The sequence below is a fragment of the Cupressus sempervirens genome, chromosome 5 (assembly GCF_028749045.1).
Source record: "Cupressus sempervirens isolate cs-2001-9-10 chromosome 5, ASM2874904v1, whole genome shotgun sequence".
NCBI classification, from domain to species: Eukaryota; Viridiplantae; Streptophyta; class Pinopsida; order Cupressales; family Cupressaceae; genus Cupressus; species Cupressus sempervirens.
Genome location: NC_143122.1, coordinates 581,397,639 through 581,420,849, shown reverse-complemented (window position 1 = coordinate 581,420,849; position 23,211 = coordinate 581,397,639). Strand labels below are relative to the sequence as shown.

The 23,211-nt window shown below is 31.8% G+C and overlaps 1 protein-coding gene across 1 annotated transcript; it reads left to right on the top strand.

The window, feature by feature from the left end:
• Window positions 1-60: 60 nt before the first annotated feature.
• LOC149557269 (asparagine--tRNA ligase, cytoplasmic 1-like) lies at window positions 61-9,309 on the top strand. The gene is made up of 9 exons (XM_089831972.1): window positions 61-188; window positions 1,601-2,124; window positions 3,047-3,283; window positions 4,848-5,438; window positions 7,155-7,340; window positions 7,515-7,573; window positions 7,688-7,817; window positions 7,919-7,977; window positions 9,015-9,309. The coding sequence occupies exons 2-9, from the start codon at window positions 1,621-1,623 to the stop codon at window positions 9,196-9,198; spliced, it is 1,950 nt and encodes a 649-aa protein (XP_089688098.1). The 5' UTR covers window positions 61-188; window positions 1,601-1,620; the 3' UTR covers window positions 9,199-9,309.
• The last annotated feature ends 13,902 nt before the right edge of the window (window positions 9,310-23,211 follow it).

Genomic DNA, 23,211 nt, shown 5'->3' with positions numbered 1-23,211 from the left:
TGATTTGCAAGGCCCACTACATTTTGCCTTATAAATACAGCCGGACACACAAGGTGGCATACTGTGATTTCAATTGCCTGCCTTGTTAACGTAATACTCTCACTTGTAAGAAAAGACCAAGCTTGGCTCTTCATTGAAGCACCATTCTCATTTGAGTGGCAAGATATACTTATTTTGTTTCAAACAAGGTAAGATAATTACAGTATTTTAGAAATATTTGGTGAGTGTTGTGATGTTACTTCAGAAAGATGAAGTGTTTCACTGATAAACATTATACTCATCCTCTTGGTGGAGGGGCCTTTGCCATCCTCAAGTAAAGAACAAAGAACATTGATAGTTTTAAGTTTTTAATGTGTCTACAATTGGTTTATTGCATCCCCTTCAAGAAAGACCTTGATTTTAGTTATTGAAAAGCCCAGGTGTCTTGATTTAGTTAAATTGAACTTTTCTTGGATCGAGAAAAATGAATAATGGTCTTCTTTAAGATGCTTTCATTTGATTGAGTTTAGCTTTCATGATAGAAAGAACAAAGTCCTAGATCAATTAATTTAATTGTTTTCAATGTATTTAACTCAAAAATAAAAAGTTAGAACAGTGGTCTTTTATATGCTTTCATATGACTGTTTAATTTTTCATATATCAGTTACGAGTCAAATTTAGGACTTCTAATTTATTGGTGAAGTAATTTATCCACAAGTTATATCTTTTTATTATCATAGATTAGAGTTAAATCTAAGACATTTAATTTACTATTCTAGAGTGACCTATCAATGAGCTACCAGTGTTTTTGGTGATCAGCTCATTTTCTACTTGAGTGTAGCTAAATTTCTATCTTTTTCTTTGAGCCATTGTGTAGGTGCTTGAGGATCTTAGCTTAGCTTGATTCTGCTGACTTGAACTTTGATACCAGGTTAAACATTTAAGTGATTAGTTAAATGTTGAACCTAAACAACTTATTTGTCGTTAGAGAGCTCTACTACTGAACTACTAACCTTCTTAATATCATTGCTGAAGTAACCTACCAATCAGCTACCAGTTATAGGATTTTCAATTCACTGTTAGAATGATCTCCAATGAGCAAAAGTCCTTCAACTCATCTTTGATTCACGTGTGATTTGATTTCCAATGCCTCCCTTGGAATCCTAGCTTGACTTGGTTCACTAACTTGAACTTTAATACCATGTTAAAAACTTTAATAACCAGTTGGAAATTGAACCTAAGACTTCTTATTTACCTTTCAAGTGTTCTACCACTGTACTACTGACCTTAATGATTGGTCCATCTTCATTCAAGAAAAACTCATTAAGATTCTTACAAGCCAATCGGTCTAAGTTAATGACAGAATGTGGATAGTGGTCTTTAAAATGCTTTGATGTGATTTATCTGTTGATAACAACAAAAAGAAAAATACATTTGTTAAAGTAATTGCTTTCATTTGATTTGTTGTGCCCAAATTTTGTTCTTCTTAAGAACAAGAACAAGGATCTTAGCCTGCTCTCATTTGTTTTATTCTATGCTCACTTAAGCTGAGAATATTCGTAGCATAATTTCCATGTAATATGTACTTGTAGTCTCTAAGTCATGTAAACTTGCATTGCAGAGAACATACAACTCGTAGAAATGAGCATGGAGGATTCTTCAGCTGCAATGGCGAGTGATTTGGAGAAGCTTACCATAACACCATCTGGGCACACCGTTGAAAGCAATGAAGATCTCAAAATGGGTAAGGTAGATTGGGCAAAGTATTCCAAGAGGGTGGTGCTAAAGAAAATAGTAGCTCGCTCTGATGGTGGACTTGGACTAGTGGGACAAACCGTGGTGGTGGGAGGATGGGTAAAGACTGGGCGAGAGCAAGGCAAAGCTAGTTTTGCCTTCCTTGAAGTCAATGATGCCAACTGCCCTCCTAATGTGCAAGCAAGAATTCCTCTTTGTCTAAGGTCTCTTATGAGATTGGTGACTGGAGTTAACAATAACAACGTTGATGCCCCTACTGATGGAGGAGCTGCTAGGCCTACTTCTATAAAACCAAGTGGAACTACAAAAACTGAACCCACTCCAGGGAGGACTCTCAGTGGTGTTGCATATTTGCAAGTGAGCGATGGTTCTTGTGCTACCACTCTTCAGGTATGTGATCCAACAATTAGGGTAAAGCCCTATCTTGCTTTGTTTTTTCTCAATATACTTTGAGACCACTTCCAATGGTCTGCCCTGTGAAAGGCCTGTCCTGTTAAAGACTTCACGCCCTCTTTTTTCCAAAAAAAAAAGTACCATATTTAGTTTGTATGATTGGTTTGACTGCTTTATGATGCTAACCGTACTTGTTATCTTATGCTCTAGCAAAAAATTCAATCTTGCTCTGCTCTCTAAATATCATAGCAACACAGAGACATGTCTCCCCCCCTTCTGCCCCCATGTTTCAGAGACCGAGATGCACGTGGAACTTAGGGACTCCATCCCCCCTTTCCCAGTAGCACCACCAAATTTGACCACCTTTGTTTAGGATTGGGGACATTCCAGTGTCGATTATTTGCTTATTTGACTATTTATGTTAAATGTTTGATATTCCAATTCAATGCAAAGTTCAATTATTTACTCTTTTACATCTTTATATCTTACATTGCAATACATCTTTTCATAACTAGCATTTTAAGTACCATACGTATAGTATATACAACCTTCCGCCATCATCCCCCATCATCCCTGCCTTTCTCAAATTAAGACCCCTCTGTTCCCTCATCCCAAAAACATATCCCCCCATTCTGCCGTCCCTCATCCCAAAGAGGTGTAACTATGCTAAATATACTTGATTCTTAATATGTTTTGGCTGTGAATTGAAGTACCAGATTATGTTTGTAGGATTGGTTTGAATGCTTTTTAATGTTAACCATACTATTTTTATGCTGCTTTGATTTTTGATTTCTCTAAGCACTCTCTGATCTTTGGGATATGGAGTAGACTAAACATAGGCCACATATATAGAGATTGACAATAGAAGATGCAGTAGCAAACATCAAACAATGGCTACTGAAACTATTTTTTACTGCAGGTTGTAGTGGACACTTCACTTGCCAATCTAAAGGAGCTTACACCATCGGGAACCTCTATTGTAGTTGAGGGAGTGCTGAAAGAGATCCCAGATGGAACAAAGAAAAAGGTTGAACTGAAAGTTCATAAGATTTTGCATGTTGGGACTGCTGATCCTGCCAAGTACCCAATCACAAAGACAAGATTGCCATTGGAATTTCTCAGAAACTATGTGCACCTGCGGCCCCGTACTAACACGGTATGTTAAACATAAATTCCTATTCCCTTTCTCTGTACCATTGTAAGGTTATCCTATCGATCGATTGTGGTAGTTCATGTGCATTAATATATTCTGTTTTCTTTCTGTCTTGATAGTTGCCACCGACTTGAGATTATAATAAAACGGGTATTTGGATTAGGATCATTTGTTCGTCGTCATACTATTTTTTCAGATATCTATTATTTTGGATGAACATTTGTGAAAATATGTGTCAAGTGTAGCAGTATGTTGAGACTTACAGGTTTCTTTGAAGCGCCTTAGATAAACTGCTTACGTCTCAAGCTATGTTGGTATTAAGTGGATAATTAAGCTTGGAAAAACTAAATAAATTGCGATCATTTAACACTTTTAATCTAAGAATCAAAATCAAACTTTTAATATGTAATGTGTAAACTGTCTGTTAAAATATTCTAATATAAGAAATTTATTTAATAACCTATAAATGCATATGCCCACAATCTGACGGTGATTCCATGCTCCTGTGGACCTGTTTCATGGTGATGCTTTCAGAATGCTCTGTTCTGTTAAAATAATCTCTCATATGAAATGGTTGTATTAGGCCGACGGGCAACTCTCTGGCCAGTCAAATAGTTTATAGGTAAACAGAGTAGATGTCATAGTTTATTTATTTATTTATTGAAGAGATCTTCAAAGTTTAAAATATTAATTTTTTCATGGATCAGTTAGAAGTTGATTTTATGATCATTCATTATTATTGTTGCTATGTTCTTCATTGATCAACTAGTCCCATGTTATTGATCTATCTTCAAGCTTAGTATGGCTCATTCAATAATATATTCTGTATAGCCAAATGACAAATGTTTAGGGCTCTTAATCTAATTTTGGCATATTGAGCTATGAGTTCTTATATTCCTAATCTATCTTCTATATCTGTGTGATTCATTCAGTGATATGTTCTTAGAGTTATATTGCCAATGTTAAGATACCCTAATCTAGCCTTGGTTCTATTGGCCTCACTTGATACCATATTAACTTCATAGAATGTTAAACTAGAACCATCCATTAATTGTTTTGGCGCTCTACTATCTTAATCTAACTTCGGTTCGATTGGCCTTGCTTGAATATAGTGCTAGAATTTTAGACAAAGTAGGAGTTAAAGCTAGGACCTTTCATTAAATGTTAGGATGCTTGATCATTGAATTCTGGACATATTTTATGACCAGTCCATCTTTGGTTATAGTGTCTCATTTTTCAACACTATTTTTGACTCTCTTGGCATGATTTTGATACTTAGTAAACTTAGTTATAAACCTACTAAAACTCGAAATTAAAACCACACCTTTGATGTTAGAATATTCTACTATTGTACTACAGTCATCTTAATGTTTAATCTATCTTAAATCTTTGATACAATTCATTCAAAATGATAATATAATTAAATATTCATTGTATGTTATTAAAAAAGTATATCGAATTCCTAGTAAACTTAACACAATAATAATACCATATTAGTTAAATTGAGCACAAAAGATAGAAGTCTGGTGTGTAAGATTAACCGTGGCAATTGAAACTGAAATTGCAGATTTCATCAGTGGCTAGAATTCGTAATGCTCTGGCATATGCAACCCATACATTTTTCCAAAAGCATGGCTTCCTTTACGTGCACACACCCATCATCACAACTAGTCCTTGTGAGGGTGCAGGGGAGGTATTTCAAGTCACAACACTCTTCAGTGAAGCGGACAGAATGGAAAGGGAAATGAAGGCACTGAGCCATCCTACTGAAGCTGACCTTCAAGCTGCCAAGGATGCTGTTAAACAGAAAACTGAAGATCTGCAAGAGCTAAAGAAGAACAACACTGACAAGGTCAATATAGATAGTGTTGTCGAAGATCTTAACAAGGCAAAAGATTTTCTTACAAAGCTGGAAGAGAAGATTAAACTGAAACCGGGACTCCTTCAAAAGGATGGCAAAGTTGACTACTCCACGGATTTCTTTTCTCGGCAGGCGTACCTAACTGTCTCTGGTCAACTTCATGTGGAGAGCTTTGCCCACGGCCTTAGCAGTGTTTACACGTTTGGGCCAACTTTCAGAGCTGAAAGCACTCCCAGCAGAAGAAACCTTGTAGAGCACTGGATGGTTGAGCCAGAAATTGCATTTGCTGATCTAGAGGTATTCAAAACCCTATAACTTCTTTCATACTGTAATTGAATTCTCATATGTTTTAACCAAGGGTGTGTCTCTGCTACATACACATGTTTGTAGTACACGGGCGCCATCTAAATCTGGGGCACTCTCAAACCCAAGATCATAGAGATAACCATAACCTCGAGCTCAACCACTGCACCAGACATGCTAGACTATTTGCCCCAATTACTTCTTATATTGTGATCAAATTACATTTTGTATATTGATCATGAGCTTCATTAGATTATCTCAATCTAGATACCTATTGTTTTTAATATCACCAGTGCATATCTTGATGACTATATGTATATTTTATACGGTAGTATCCTTATTTAATTCTCCCATACCTTATTTTGAGAGGGCTTTCTTTTCTCAGTATCCCACATCCCTCACAGACTGATTCAGCCTCACTCATATATACAACTTATCTTGATGACTATATGCATATATTCTTATTTTTCTTTCATTTATTACTTTGACATGATTTTATATATGAAATCTGTTGGAAGCATTTGTTGTTGCACCAAAAGCTTGAACTGTTAATGCCAAGTAGGTGCTGATCACGAACTCAATGATCTGAACAATCTGTCCTGCTTTGCCTTTCCATGCTTGGGGTTTTAGAGACCTTGTGGCTGCTCTTTTTGATGGTTATTTTCTAGCCACCTTGACGCTCTGGTTCCTTCCCCTGCTTGGTGAGAAGGTGTTGCTGGTACTGTTTCTCTTTCTTTTCCAGTATTTCTGCCCTCTCATGTTTTGTGGTGGCTGGTTCTATGGTTGTGTTTGTGTTTGATGTTGTTCGATGCCTTTTCTTCCCAAACACTTGTTTTGTGGTTTGTATTGGTTCTTTCTTCTTCCAATGCACTTGCATCTTGTTGTTTGATGGTTACTGGTATCTTAGCTCATTTGTTTTTGGGTTCCTTTAGTTGTGGCTCCTTTGAAAAGACTTTTAAATTCACCTCTTGTGAGTTCCTTTCCACTTGTCATTTCATCTTGATGTTAATTTTATGATCTTGTTGTTTCTTTATTGTATGGGTCCAAACACTATCCCACTTTGTCTAATCAGAACAATCTTTCCCTCAACACCGACCAAGTCTTCAGCACCCACTGAAGGGAGTATCAAACCCGTGACCCAAGACTCTGATACCACTTATTGGAAACATTTAGCATTGCATGAAAAACTTGAACTATTAATGCTCGATTTAACCCAATCCATGACATGGATCTCCAAGAAAGTACTGACCACCAAATCAATAATTTCAACAAAACGAAAAATAATATCTAACAGCATTAACCCAACTAATCAACCCTACTTATTACATCAGATATTTACAACACTGTACTATATATATTTTATATAGATTGTACTCTTATTCATTTCTCCCATACCCAATTTGACAGGGCTTTCTCCTCTCAATATCCCACCTCTCCCACCGATTATGATTCAACCTCCTCCATATATCTAACCTAAATAACATTTGAGAGCATGAACCCAATTTACATCATCAGATTTTGCAAACACTGTGATTCATTTCTCCCATACTCTTATTTTACAGGGCTTTTTCCTCTAAGTATCCCACATCTCCACCGACCATGTTTCAACCTCAACTCATGTATCTAATCTAACTAGCATTTGAGAGCATTAACCCAGCTTATACCATCAGATATTTTGAGGGCTACTTAAATATTATCGATATCTTGCAGGATGCCATGAATTGCGCAGAAGACTTGTTGAAATTTTTGTGTCAGTGGTTGCTTGACTATTGCAAGGACGACATGAAATTCATGACAAATCAATTTGATAAAGCTCTTTTTGAGCGTCTCCAAAAAGTGACCTCCAATTCCTTTGAACGAATCACCTACACAGAGGCACTTGATCTTCTTAAAAAGGTATGCAATCTTCTTGCCTTTGGAGTTATATTGAGTTCTGGTCTCTAATTTTCAGTTAGGTGTGCAATCAAAAAATTTGGGTTGCATTTATGTTGGTGTCTTTGAGATTGTATCTACTACTATAAAAGTTCCTTTGTCATGCAATTAAGTTGTTTGTCAATGGAAAAATAACAGAATCCCAAGTTTGAGCATGCCATAGAGTGGGGTAATGATTTCAATGACGAACATGAGAGGTACTTATCAGCTCCTTTTTATACTATTTACGGAATAGTAACATATTTCATTCATTAAATTCTTGATACTTTTTAGTTTGCACTACTAACTTCTACATATAATCATGTTTGCAGATTCTTGGTGGATCAATTTTACCAAAAACCGGTGATTGTTTATAATCATCCCAAACAAATCAAGTCATTTTCCACGCGTCTAAATGATGATGGAAAGACAGTTGCTTCCATGGATGTGCTTGTTCCAAAGGTATCCTCTTTTGTTTACTTTTCTGTATGGAGCAAGAACATCTAGAATCTAATCAAATTAAATCCAGAGTAGTGACATGTACGGTCTGTAATCTATTCCAGGTAGGAGTATTGATATCTGGAAGCCAACGAGAGGAGCGATATGAAGTTCTTGAGAAAAGGTACTTGACAAGTTATCTCTGTCTTACAACAGTGTTAGTGATTTTTTAAAGTCTTTGAAAAACAAAGGTCCCAATATTGAAATGAAAAGAATGAATGTTAGTCATGTTCGTTCGATCGAAGTAGGGAGGGATTAAAAATTCTGCATTTGAAAAAAAATTGATGTCGTTTTTTCTTAGTGAATTTTAATAATAAATTAGTCAAAATTTGTCTTTTTTTTAATAGTTCATTTAAATTGTACATTAATACATTTGAATCATTTAGTAGAAAATAAAGGTTAATCCTTTTTATTTTTTCATTAAAGATCCTTCGCTACAAGTCTAACATCTAAAATGATGTGAACAAGGTCTTACTTGAAACTATAAGCTTAACACTTAATTAAAATCTATTGTAGTACTAATATTTTGTTGTCTGTCTTAAAGGACATTGGTGAGGTTTCTTAGTAAAAACAAAACTAATTAATGAATGTTTATCTCAATCTTAAATGGCGAAATTAGGTTTTTTTTTGTGGTGAAAGTCAACCTATCTAATTACTGAATATTATATCAAAACTTTAAGTGTATTTTCATTTTTGACAAAAGATGTATAGTTATCTAGATCTTACAATAGAATTAATGGGTTCCTTTTGGTAAGAGATTATAGAACTAAATTAACCAATAGTTAAGTTCTAATTGTTAACATGTTATTTTTAACCAAAGATGAATAGTTACTACAAAGTGGACTTCTTTTGATAACATGTAATAGAACTAATTAATTTCCATCTTACATTTGTTAATGTTTTCTACTTACTATTCTTAGAAGATTTCTTTTGATAGAGGGTGAATATATTTTCTTCATATCATTCATTCATTCTTAGAGTGTGATCTAAAATACTGATGTAAAAATGACTACATAGCCTGATTCAAAAACAACTCTTCCAAATCTTATTGAAATTTGATATCTTATTATGTTTCATTAACTTCCAACTTAAACATTAGTTCAAATTAGAAATAAGTAATGAATCATTATCTCATTAGCATGATGTTGTGTTTTGGCGCAGATTGAAGGAAGTTGGATTGCCAAGAGAACCATATGAATGGTACTTAGATTTGCGTAAATATGGAACCATCAAACACTCTGGATTTGGCTTTAGTTTTGAAAACCTGGTTCTCTTTTCAAGTGGTATTGATAATATAAAGGATGTTGTTCCTTTTCCTAGGAGCAAAGGAAGAGTAGACCTATAGATAAAGTTTTTGTTATTAAGTTAAATGTTTTGGGATGTGATGGGACATCAGACTTATAAAAGTATAGTACTTGATTCTATATTATTTTAATATTATTTTCTTATTTTTATATTTTTATATTTTCAAAGGTTGTTCAAAATAATAATTATAGTTTATCATGTTGTCTTTAAGAAAGGATAAGATAGACTTATTGAATTGCATGTGTATTCATTATTTAAAATTATAGTATCTAATTTTACATTATTTATTTAATAATATTTGCATTTTTTAAAGGTATGGTACAAAATAAAATTTATGGTTTACAATGTTGTATTTAAGTATAAGATATGTATAGTTATTGATATTTAGTTCTAATATATATTCTATTGTAGATAAAGTTTTTTTTTTGGGGGAAAATATTATATTTAAATATTAATAGTAATTGGTTCAAAAAAGCTCCTGGAGAAAAGAACCAGAAAAGAAAAACTCTGGTCATTATCTGATATAGAAAAGGGATGCACAAGAATAAATACTACATCAAGAGAGACTATTAATTAATACTAATGAATCTTGTCCTAGATATTCATAGATTGAGAATATAGCAATTACAAAGAGCCTAAAACTCATATGAATACAATTCATTAATTGGAGCTAGAGACAAGACCGAGAGCCTAGCCAAAAACTATAAAAGACAATGAGTTGTCTAATTAATTTATATTACAAATATAATGCAAATTAAATGATAATTTTGTAAAAAAAAATGCAAATAAATAGCCTATTTACTTAGATTTTCAATTAAAGAGTTATTTCTTTATTGAATGGTATTTTTTAATATTATACTCATTATTAAATATTAAAATTTTGACATGTAAATAGTTTTCAATTAAACGTTAAAGTAAGTTTTTAATTCTATTTTCATAGTTATGCCATCTATCTAAAATATGTCAAATTGACACTAATGTTAAATTTATGACATTTCTTAGATAGGTATATCTAGACTAATATCTCTCTACATTGGCAACATGTAAAGAATAATCTAATGTAATGAATATGGAAAATTGAATGAAAATTTATACAAAGCCAATTTTTTTCCAAATATAAAGACTCCAACTCTAAAGTAAATAAATATATATTAATTTTTCATTTAAGATTAGATAAGTGCCTCTAGACTAATATATCTTAGCAACTTTTTTAGTTAGCTCTATTCAAGACATCTATGTTGATAGCATCGACATATGTAACATGTAAAATATAAATTTTGCATCTATTTAATTTTTTGCATTTTTTGGTACTTATATTTCTCTTTAACAAATGAGGAAATCTATATGTATTATATAAGATATTTGTTAAACATGTAAAAAAATGCATCACATTAGATAGTAATTAGTGTTTGATAGAAGAATTATATGTGAATATATAAATATACCAAAATACATATAATACTATATATTATTGTTCAAAAGGTTTGAATTTCTCTTCCTCAACTTTCTTTTGGAAAGTTATTTTCCTATTTTTATTTTCATTATAATGGAAAAAATTTGAATGAATCTTCTTAATGTAGCCATCAATGTTGACTTTATTTTCTCTCATTCTCTTATATCGTTTATTTATTTGAGAAGAATTCGTGTGATTTATGTATTGTTAATGTCCAAGCTAACTATATGGGTACTTGATGTTTGTATCCATTTTGTATCTATATGTGCCTGATACCATATTTAGAGTTTTTTCTTCTAATTATATTCTAGATAAATATATAGATTCTATCATAACATATGTTGGTGATTTTGGTCAAGGACTTCCAAATTTGTATGTTATATTTAGATTTATTCTAGAACTCTATAAACAAGACTTTGTTTTATTAATAGATTAGAGGTTAACATGTTCATTAAATCCTTGGCAATAATCAACTTAAGATCAAGTTCATCATCTCAAGCTCTTAATACATTGGTATTCTTTTCTCTGATTGCCATGTTATGGGATGTTGATCTTTTTAATGAATATAATTTCATTGTATGAATATTATTGTTAAACTATTCTTTAGTATTGGATTCAATACAACAAAATTGTTCTTCTCATTAATATTTTGTAATCATCACATTTTACATGTGCATCATAATATTTGTCAATAGGTGATCAACCTATTTGTGGTTCTTATTTTTATCTTTATCCCCGAGTGATTTATCTAAATTAATAACTAGTTTGAATTCTTTCCATATTAGTTTATCATGTATGTTGCTACCATATGGTGGAAAAGAAGCTTATTACATTGATCAGATGGTTCGAGGAGGAAAGAAATATAGAGGTGGTTTCTAGATACCAGAGTCCTTTAAGGAGAAAGGCATGGATTAAACTCACATTTTTTTGAAGGACAAAGAAGAGTTAAATAAAATGAAAGCAAAAATCTACGGTTGTTTATTCTAAAAAATTTCGTTGAGCCAATGAATATGTGCTTTGTGGTATTTTTTTCTAATGAAAGATCATTTTTCCAAATAACATGTATATTATATGTTGTATTTCTTCTTGAATTTTTAATTTTTTTTTTCTTTTTGGTTTAACAAAATTTATAAGAGAAATTCTTGGCACGAAATGGATTTTCAATACAATTCCAATTTTCATATGTAATAAGCCAGAGAAAATTTTTAGTGCAAATGCAGCTTGAAGAACTTTAATAAGTGGCATTAATTATATTTTATATTGCATATTTTTACTTGATTTTAATGCATAATGGAGTTAAATTCTGATGTTGATAATATTATGCATCAATAGTATCTTTTTCAAGTCTATTTTTCACTGCTAAGGTTTCATATTTTGTTGTGACATTGGCTATCAGTTACTTATTTACTTTGATGGTGATGAAAGTATTTATTGCATTCTATGTATATTCTTCTATTTCATATTCATTAATCTATAGAGTTTTCCTAGTAGGATATATAAGGACACCATGAGAAAGACAACCATTGACCTTTACTACAGTATAAAGAGGACCATTGGGTGCTTTAATCATTTCTTTAGGATCAATCTAATACAAATCTCAAGTTCAAGTAACTTTAGTTTTGGTTTAGATTGGTCAACATATGGTAGATCAATTATTTGGGTTAGGTCCTATTTGGAGCATGTGATATGTTTTGTTCCTATTAGCTATCATGTAACATGTTGATATTACCCATTCGTGATAGTAAAAAATTTGGAGGTATTTTATTGGCTTCAGTACACTCAGCATCATAGTTAACAACTTGGGTAGACGAAGAAGGTAAATACTAAGTAGACTTAATGGTATTGGTAAAAAATGAGAAGGGAATGGATTGTTATAAATTTTCAAATTTTGTTTGAGAGGTTTAATGTAATTTTTTTATTGATCATTAACACCCTAAATAGATATACCATTGGAATCAATGAGATCTTGTTTACCAAATCCAAAATGGAAATTCTTCTTAGAATCATGGATAAGTTGACAATGGTATTAACAAAAGGTTTTGTAGTCAAAGGATTGAGGCAAATATTTGGATTTGTTAATTAGATTAATGGAAGGAATCTATTAAAAATGAGCATTAAATAATTTCAAAATCACATTATGCAAAGACTTAGAAAAAGGTATAAAATTACGAGAAGGTCTAAAACCATATGAAAAAGGAGCCATGGATTTGGATACTTGTGTCAGTTGCTCATCAATTTTTTTAAAAGAATTATTGATCTTGATGTTCAATTCCTAGGTTTCTAAAATTTCTATATACATAAAATGTGAGATCACTCTTATCAACCAAATCCATTTGAGGAGTGATCTGAAATTGAATCACTTGAAGTCAAAAACTATGTAGCACTACACACAATTTCAAGTAAAAAAAGATAATTCAGAAAACAATATCTTATCTCTATCTTTTATTAAATCAACAATGAAAATAGGTTTAATATCAACATTAGGCATATGATAAGAAATCTAAGCATGAAAACACTTAAATCTACCAACGAATTTAGTCAATTTTTCTTTAATGCCTTGTTTAAAATGTATTAAACTAGTCAAATAAATCTTAGGAAAATTATTGCTTTGAAACTATTGAATGAAAGGAAATTAGCAAGTATTTGGAAGGAATTAATATAATAAGGAGGTGATGAATAATAACATTGCAAGGATCTGTCTTGAAAGGTTTTAATAAATATTCTAGCCATGAACCTTTGATTAAAGGTTTTAACATGAGTAAATGAATAACCCTTACCATTATGTGTCTCTAAATGAGGAACTTTCATGTATTGAGAAATAACAACAAGATTGGTATATAAGGGAAATATACTAGCAATGTAACAAGTAGGAATGTTAAACTTGGATCAAGTCATAGATGCAATTTCTCATTGCAAAGATGAAATGATTTGAGCAAAGCTATTGATAGTAGATTTATTATGAAGAGTGGTTGGAGATATGTGTGAAAATTTTGGGCCATCATGGGAAATAGAAGGAATGATAGAATATAAAAAAAGACCACAATTGTAAGTGGGCATGGATGAAAGTAATAATGAACATGTATCACTTGGTGAAGGGGGAATTATAGGATTAGCAATAAAACCATTTATAGGATTCACATTTCTAATGGAATTGATTATGAGAGGTGGAGAATAATTAGACACACTAGGAATGGATGTAGGAAAAAGAATAGAGGTCTCAATACTAGTGGTAGGTAGAGTGAAACCTAATTTATTGGCACAATATTTTAGGCTTTGCATTACTATCAATGAGATGAGATCTATACTATATGAGATGTTAACATAATGCTCATCATTATAAATTATCTTCATAAACCCTCTATTACAAAGATGACAAGTTGGATTTTTCTTATTGTATGCATTACTCATTTTTTTTTTAAAATTATGAGGAAATAGTTTAAGGTCTCATATTTATCATGAGAAGAGAGGGAAGAGTTTATCTAAAAAATAGGAGAAATTTCATTATTAGGCATGTTGGCTTGATCAAGATTCTTAAGAAATATAGAGGACTAGAGTTCAAAGGAACTCATAAGTGGATGACTTATCCTAACCAAAATTATATAAGTAGGACTCCATGAAATAATAATCATGCGCATAAAAATAAAATATGGATAGATCTAATATAAATATTAACTTTGAAGGAGATATAGAAATAATCTAAGCACAATTTAATGAAAAATGCATCCAACCATAAATTCAAACATGGAGATGTAAAAAAAACAATGTAGTAAATATTAAACCTAGAAGAAAATGTACAAAAATGATATAGAACCACCAAATTAGAAGTGGAAATATCATAATTCAAGCTCACCAAAGATTTACATGGTGAAAGTAGGAGAAAAGAAAAAGGGTATTTAAATTGATCCTTTCAATTTTTGACACTCATAATGAATATGTTCTAATAGGCCCAAGTGAGGACATAAGAGTTGAATACATAAATGATCCTTTTCTAAATATGTAATTTGAATGTAGATTTAAAAATAGATTAATAGAGACAAAACTAAAAATAACACATAGATAACTATAATGTTTGAAAATGAAAACACTTCATTTAGAATACCTTTTATCCCACCCTTGAATGATCTCCTAGATTCATGTATGCACTAATGCATTGATTGCTCTCATTCATAACTTCTTGTCCCAAATTCATGATGACCTTTTTTGCATCCTTGAGACCTTAAAGAAAATATTGAGGCCTAAAAAGCATCACAAGCATGTCTTGATTTGGTAGATATTGGAGCTCTAGAGATAAATGAAGATTAAAATGTCACTTCCTACATATAGAGGGTGACTAAAGGTTTTTATGTCTTGACAAGATTTGGTACATTGTAAAAGAAGATGACATTTTTGGTAATGTTTTAAAATCCTTCATTGTTGTTTTCAAACATAAATTTCCTACCATTGAGTAAATCATGATAATATCTACAATTACAAAGGATGTGTTTTTGAGAAAGATGACTTCATTTGAGATGAGTAAGTTAGGAGATGCATTATCGAAGGTTGAAACTATATTCAAGGATTTTGATTCAAGGAACAAGTGGGGACATGAACATGGAGAAATTTCATCACACAAATGAAATAATCAATTAGGAAAATACTAGGAAAAAATTATGGGGAAAGAAAGAGAACTTCAAATACTTGAAGCATCAACTACTAGGAAGATATTGAATGGTTATGGTAAGTATAAAGATAAATTTCCTTTGAAAATTTTCTCATGTAAGAAGATTGCTCATTTTTCATCAAGATGTCCTTGTTAGAAAGTAAAGTCCACCAATACAACTAGGAAGGGGGGAAGTGGGTGGGTGAATTAGTTGCATACTTAATCAAACTTTACTTATCAAATCCAACTTTAATAACCAATAAAGTGAACAATTCCAAGAGAAATAACATACACAGTGACAAAATGATTTGTTGACTAGGGAAACCCTTGATAGGAGGGAAAACCCCAATAGGATTGGAACCCACAATATGTTGTACTAATATAAAAGCTCCTTGTAAGGGGATATGAGCCTATTAGGAGTCAATTCAATACAATCAGTACATATGAATCCTTATTAGGAGACTTTGAATCCCTATCAGAAGATTATATGCCTATTAGGAGTACAAGGAAGACAACTGAACCCACTATCCAAATTGCTTTAGAATTGTTACAAAAAAAAAATCTCTAGAATAAAATATTCAATTAATGAACTAACCAATAAAATAACCTCTTTTCCAATATAGTTACTTTTAATTTCTTAACTCAATCTTAACATCATCCTTGACTATGCTCTTATAAAACTCACATCTTCTAAGAACATTTGTATAAATACAATACAATGTGGTACTTACAACCAAGGAAGCAACATTTTCTTTATACTTTTTCTTATATCTAATTAGGTTAACCTGTGAGGGATTTCCCAATATATTACGAGTAATATAGGACCTTGTTAAAATATTATAATTAAGTTCCACATGCTATAAAATACTTTAGATTCCAAAATAGGTCACATCACAAGAGTCAACTACTAGTGAACATATCACATATCCAACATCTTATATCATGAACATAGCATCACAAGCATGTCTTCAACCATGATCTAAGCTCACTTACCTTGATTCCATTGTGCTTACTAGATACAATTGAAATACCAATAAATTGTTTCTTGCACACTGGTCTTCTACTAGTCTTCACTAAATAAACTATAACTGATCCAATCCTTCACATTAACATGCATGAACAAAAATTTAGTGTCTAAACATATATATGAATATGATTCTAAAGCCACATAGCTTAAATCTCATATTCAAATCTTACTTCTCAAATCTTCCACTACGATGTACAGAAACTCTGTCTATCACATACCCAAACATATATTTCTTGCATCAATCAAAAATAAGTCACGAGTGAAACATGTAAGTATACAATCCAAGTACCAACCACTCAACAATATCCCAATGATTTCCCAATATGATAATTATCCTAATAAAATTTTTAATGCTATAAAATATCAATCAAGACCTCATGAATAATGTTACATTGCTATTAAATGATTAATCAATGAAGAATCTTAATAGGTTGAAAGAGTGATGAAGAATGGGGATTCATTTATATCAAGGAAGAAAATCCTACCCCTAACATGAATGAGGAAAGAGAATGGAAAGGAAAGATTGGGCCATTGAAAATGGATGCTCACATTATATGATAGAAGGCAAGATTTATCATTTTTGAAAGATATGATGGTGGTGTTGTTAGGTTTGGTGATGACACTCCTTATTTCATAAAAGGAAGAGTATAAACTACTTGTGATAGTAAGACTAATAAAAATGATGTTATGTATGTTGAATACTTAAAGTATAACCTTTTGAGTGTTTGAAACTAGCTGACAAGGGATATAACTTATGATTTAATGATCAATAAATGAAAAATCTTGGAAAGCTTAAAAAATGAGACTAAATCATGAACAAAATCAAAAAATTAGGTGGTAATATCTTTCATTTGATTAGCACTAAACAAGGATGCTTAATACATTTAAATTAATGATATTTGGTTATGTCATAAGAGAATGTGTCATGTAAAATTTGATAAAATTATAAAGATAAGTACTACAATATAGTTAGAGATTTATCCAAGTTGATAAAACTTGTTAATTATATGTGTAAGGGATGTTTGATGAGTAAAAAAAACTAGAAAAATATTCAAGGGAAAACTTGATTCATCAAAATGAGCACTAGATCTTGTGCTTATTGATTTGTGTGATCCATCTAAGACTATGATCTATCACATCGATAGATATTTCTTTTGTTTTTAGATGAATACTCAAGAATGATGTTGTTATCTTCCTAATGGAGAAATTTGACCCTTTGACAAGTTCAATGTCTTCAAGAAAATATCAAAGAGAAAAATAGGTCAAAAGCTCAAATGTTGGAGATTAATTAAAGGTGGTATATTCACAATTAGTGAGCTCTTTATGTAACTATGAATAACATGGGATAAAAATATAGAATTTTTCTTTAAAGGCTTTGTAGCACAATGAAATTGTGAAAAAAAAAAAGATCAATCCTAGAAATAGCTAGGACCATGATGATTGAAAGGAATGTGTCATAAATTTATTGGAGAAGAATAGTACTGAAAAATAGTATATGTATTAAAATAAGCATAGATAAAAAGGGGAATTGGTAAGACTTCCTCTAAACTTTGGTATGGAAATAAAACTAATGTGAAATATTTTAGAGGTTTTAGAAGCACATGTTATATAAAGAGAGGTAAAGATGTAGGAAATTTTGATTCTAGAAATGATTAAGGAATCTTTCTTGGACACTCTACCAAGAGAAAGGCCAACAAGTGTTACAAAAAAAGATTGAGAAAGTTAAAAAATATTAGAGTAGATGAGGACATTCATATGCAATCAAGATCTAGTTGTTATGATTCAAATGAAAAAGATGCAAATGTGAATCAAGGATCACAAACCTAGCCACATAATCAAATTTAGATTATTCCTGGTGTACAACGTGTTCAAAATAAAGATACATGGTTTGAAAAAGAGAGTCAAGAAAAAAGTATTAATGCTATACCAAAGATACCAAGGTATGTAAAGTTGAATCATTTTAAGGTGTGCAAACTAGAAGGAAGTTAGCTAAAGTGAAAGAAGAGATTTGTTTGATTTCACATAATCATATGAAGATGAGAATTAGAAAAAATAATATAATAATAAATGGATCATATTCACTAGAAAAAAACTTGAATTTTGGTTCGTAGACCTCAGGAAAAGAATGTGATGAGTACCAAATAGTTCAAAAGTAAACTAAATAAAGGAGGTGAAGTGGTAAGAAACAAGGATAGATTGGTTTGCAAAGGCTACTCTGAAATGGAAGGTAGTGGGGTAAGAAAATGTTAGCCATTTTTGCCCCTCATTCAGCCCATCATTGATAACTAATCTAAGAGATCTTCAATGGGCTAGATTCTTTGATATGGGTTAACATGATTTTTGGTTGGGTTAACATCTCATGTTAACTCAGTTTCTTTACGAGCCGAGTTGGCTTGATTCCTTCATGTGTTGAGCTAGTTCAGTTCCTTCATTGATCGAGTTGGCTCATTTTTCCTTCATGTGTTGAGTTACGAGTTAATGCATGTTTCCTATCTGGGTTAATAGTTCACGTTAACCATTTTTTCCATTTCGGAGGATGACTTTTCTGCTCTTTTTGAAGTCACAAAATTGTTTCTACCTCTTTAATTGAACATTTCATAAATGTGTCGACCAATAGTTGCATGCCACATGGCAGATCCTTCTTGTGTTGGGTTGCTTTAATTGGATGGTGGTCATATTTTTGCATCATTGCTTGGGCCTCTTGCAAAGATATGATGGCCATTAGATTTTGGAGCATCTTATGGATTTTTTGAGTGCATCACAGTTGTCTATAGGAGAATGAAGGAGATATGCATCTACAGTTGGGTTTTATTCATCTGTTGAGGGGATTTTCTTGCAGCATCTGAACCATCCAATTCAAAAAAAGATATCTACATCTACAGTCATTTTTTTTGGGCTGGTCCGATTTATCCTACATGGGTCAACTCTATGATTTTTGTGGTAGGTTAACATTGCGTGTTATTCTATCTCGCATTTTTTGATAGTAGGACGAATGGATTTGTTGTGGCCATGAAAAATTACTAGGACTATTCATTTAATTCAAAGCAACTCTTTGAGCTTTGTAACACCAATGATGATCGCCTTCCATGCCTATTTAATGTTTTTACAATAATGATGATCTTTTCAGCTACCAAATCCTTTCTTTGGCCCTCCCTGTCACTTCACTATAGCAAGTCAATTTCAAGATCAGATTTCACTCTAATATTCATTTATTTTACTTTGTAATTGTTGTTGGAGTTTGAACTCAAGGTTGTATCTAGGTTATGCCTACACCCTATAAAGGAAAGTTTTTTGTTGTTCTCAAGATCTCTCTTTTTCTAAACTTTTGCAGAATTATCCTCTATAAATGCTTTTTCCTTTTATTCAATAGAAATTGCTATTGTCTTATTCATTCTCAGCAAGTTAAAATTGTGCAACCTGTTATGCCTCTTTTACTAGATGTGTTTGACAATCATAGCATATTATGTATATGTTCATTATAATTAACTAATCTGTTAAGTGAATCTGTGTATTTCTTGCATGGTTATGTTATTTCTTGGATTTTCTATGGTGTTAAGATTGAAAGAATACATATAATGGTATGTCTTATGAAGTTTTTTGGATTTTAGTGTAGTTTCTGGAAAGTAGATCAACAATCTATTTGATGCATCATTTCTTTTCCCTTCAACATTTTAAATTTATGTTTCCTTCTCCCTTTTCCTTCTAAGTCTTAGTTAGGTGCACCCAGATTGTGAGGAAGTTGATCTTCTTTAGAGATTCAATCTGTAATTGCAAAGTCCCACACTTTTGAGATTGTTTATATGTTACACAAGGCTACCTAAGAAGTATTCCCTTAGGCTAGGGTGCAAGCTTTTGTGTCAATAGTACACAGATATGGGATACCAAAAAGAGGGCTTAAGATGCCACTTATTTTCTAAAATCATAAATTTTTGAACTTCAATGAGAAATTGAAGATAGTTAGACTCAAAAAATTCAAGATACAACAAAAAAATTATAGTCCTCTGAATCTAGTTTCTAAACTACTATTTTTATCAAATGGTGGAGTTTAAGGCCCTCAAAAGGGGAGATCACATAGTGGTACTACTTTTTGAGAAAATACATAACATAGTTTTTGGTGTGGTTCCCCTAATAAATGAGCTTAAAAAATAAATTTAATCACTCTATTGAGAAGTTAGTTAATACTACATAGTTTATCCTAGATTTTTCTACTAGTTTTTTAATGTGTATTTAGTTTCTTACAAATTTTGTAATTGGAAAAATCTCAAAAACTTTGATTTTTTATGTGTCTTCCCTGGAAGTCATTGAAAACTAATTAAAATTCAAAACTTTTTTTTCAAAGTGTATAGAATGGACTCTAGTTTCTAAAAAACTAACATTTTACAAAATTTGACAAATGAGCTAAAATCTAACCCCAAAACACTAGAAGTAGATTTTTGACAAAAAAATGGACTTACATTTAATAGAAATTAGAGAGATAAGGCTTAGCATAATCTTAATTCAAAATAAATTATATGGTTATATAGCTAATAGAGGGATTTATAATACCATGCAACCCAATTTTATAAATATTCAACCATGATTAAACCTAATGGAGGCCACAGAAAAATGTTTTGATTTTTTTGTATGGTTACTAGAAAATACATCTTAGACCTATTTGAGTCCCCCAAGCCTTTGAATTAGATCTCCAAGGCAAATCTAAGGCTTAGGATTGGTAAATTCCAATACATTCAAAAGTGTGCATGCCACAAAGTGTGAGAACACAATCAGAATGCAATGGATTACATAGCATGTATGTGTTATAGTGTGTACACATTATGTGGATGTTTGAGGGTGGTTTTAGCTTCATAGGAGTTAAGAGAAAGATCCTAAATTTGAGGGTTTTTAAGAAATTTTAAACTTGGCCAATTTTTAGGAACAAACACATTATCTTCAATGTGACTTCTAGTCAACTATTGATTATAAAATTAAGCCCTTGACTTATGCATGATCATTTTAGGATTATTTCTCATTGTATTATTTATCACTTCAACCTCTCTCTCTCTCTCTCTCTCTCTCTCTCTCTCTCTCTCTCTCTCTCTCTCTCTCTCTCTCTCTCTCTCTCTCTCTCTCTCTCTCACACACACACACACACACACACACACACACACACACACACACACACACACACACACACACACACACACACACACAACTTAGGACACCTAACCATACATATTATGGTCCCTAAAAAGTTTTCAAAGGGGTAATAAGGTATCCCAAGATTCCTTACCATATACTAATGTATAGTAAGGGGTCTTAAGTGATCCTAGAACACATTACTGTGTCCTGCAACCCTTTAAGACCAATATATGGTAAGGGGTCTTAAGGAGTACTTGGATACATTAATATGTCATATGAACCCTTACCATGCATGCATTAGTGTATAGTAAGGAGCCTTAAGGTTTCATGTTATACAATAATGTGTATTAAAACCCCTTATGACCCATTGCCATACATTAGTGTATGGTGATGGTTCCTAAGGATTTCAAGCAGTCAAGGAATCCTTAACAACCCATAAGAATCCTAAGATTTATAGAAAGTGGTGCTAAGATTTCCTAAGGGTTTATAGGACACATTCATTTTCCCTAGGTCCCCTTAAGTCACTGTAAGAACCCTTAAGGGGTAAGGGATGTTACAGTATTTTAAGGGGACCTAAGGAAAATTAATGTGTCCTACAACCCCTTAAGACATGTTACCACCACTTTCTCTATGGTAATTATTGTATGAAAAAAAGAAGTTTATGTATCAAGTATGAATCAAAGGGAGTGATTTCTCATAAAGAGAGGATTTTTAGAGAAACACTAAAACATAATATCTTGTTTTGTTTTAGTCTATCATTAATGTTGATTTGATATTTTGACATTAATTATAGTTTTCACATTCATATGATGCCATTAATTAAAAAGGGGGAGATTGTTAGACAAATATGTTCCTTAATATATTTGAGACATGTAATTTCATTAATGTAGTCATATTTCTCTATTCAGATAGTGTTACAAAGTAGAAGAATGTTCAAGAAAGATAATTGGATCAGTTAAGTCATTGTATAGAATATTTTTTGGAATAAACATGACTAAATATTATGTAAAGGGGGATGAACTACTAATCTACCAAAAAAAGATTCATATCTAATTAAACTTTTATCACAAACATTCACCATATTCAGGAAATGGCAAATAACCACTCACACAATATCAACATATAACACCAAGATATTATCTCATGGAAAATCAATTGGGTGAAAACCAAATTGGGTTTAATGCCAAAAAAATGTGAATGAACTATTTTGAGTTATGCTCAATGAGGATCTTATCTCTATCAGGATCATGCAATAAGTTTGGTTAGATATTGGCCCTGTTATGAGTCACCTAGTTAACGGATTTCCCTCTAGTCTTATTGAAAGCTTTACCTTGTAAGAGGACTTCAAAACTAGTTAAAGTGTCACCCTATTGAAGGATTTACAAGTAAGATCTATTAGGATCTACCTTTTTAGGTGATTTACTTGATGTCATTATTAGGGAACAAGTGAAATTATTTGGTGGGTAGCATAATTTTTTTCTAGTAGAAACCCATTTAAACACATACACCTCCCTTACATTCAGATACCCAATTATAATGAATAACACCACTTAACTAACACTTTGTCCATACTACAAACATGACATCTTTCATTAATACACACACTTACATATACATGATTATATTAATATACTACATCAATTAGGGTTTTTCCACTTCCTTATTATCATATCTAAAGTTCAAATTTTGGTCTTAGAAGTTTGCTAAACATGTTTTAATCAATATCAAACTCACACTAATATTAGAATTGGATTATAAAATGACTTTAAAAGAAAAGAAAAATGTATTACACTTTTCTAATTACATGGATTCTTTA

Coding starts and splice junctions, on each gene's coding strand:
- LOC149557269 (XM_089831972.1), top strand. CDS start 1,621: ATGAGCATGGAGGATTCTTCAGCTGCAATGGCGAGTGATTTGGAGAAG. Junction 3,284..4,847: donor TGCGGCCCCGTACTAACACG/GTATGTTAAACA, acceptor CTGAAATTGCAG/ATTTCATCAGTGGCTAGAAT. Junction 5,439..7,154: donor TTGCATTTGCTGATCTAGAG/GTATTCAAAACC, acceptor GATATCTTGCAG/GATGCCATGAATTGCGCAGA.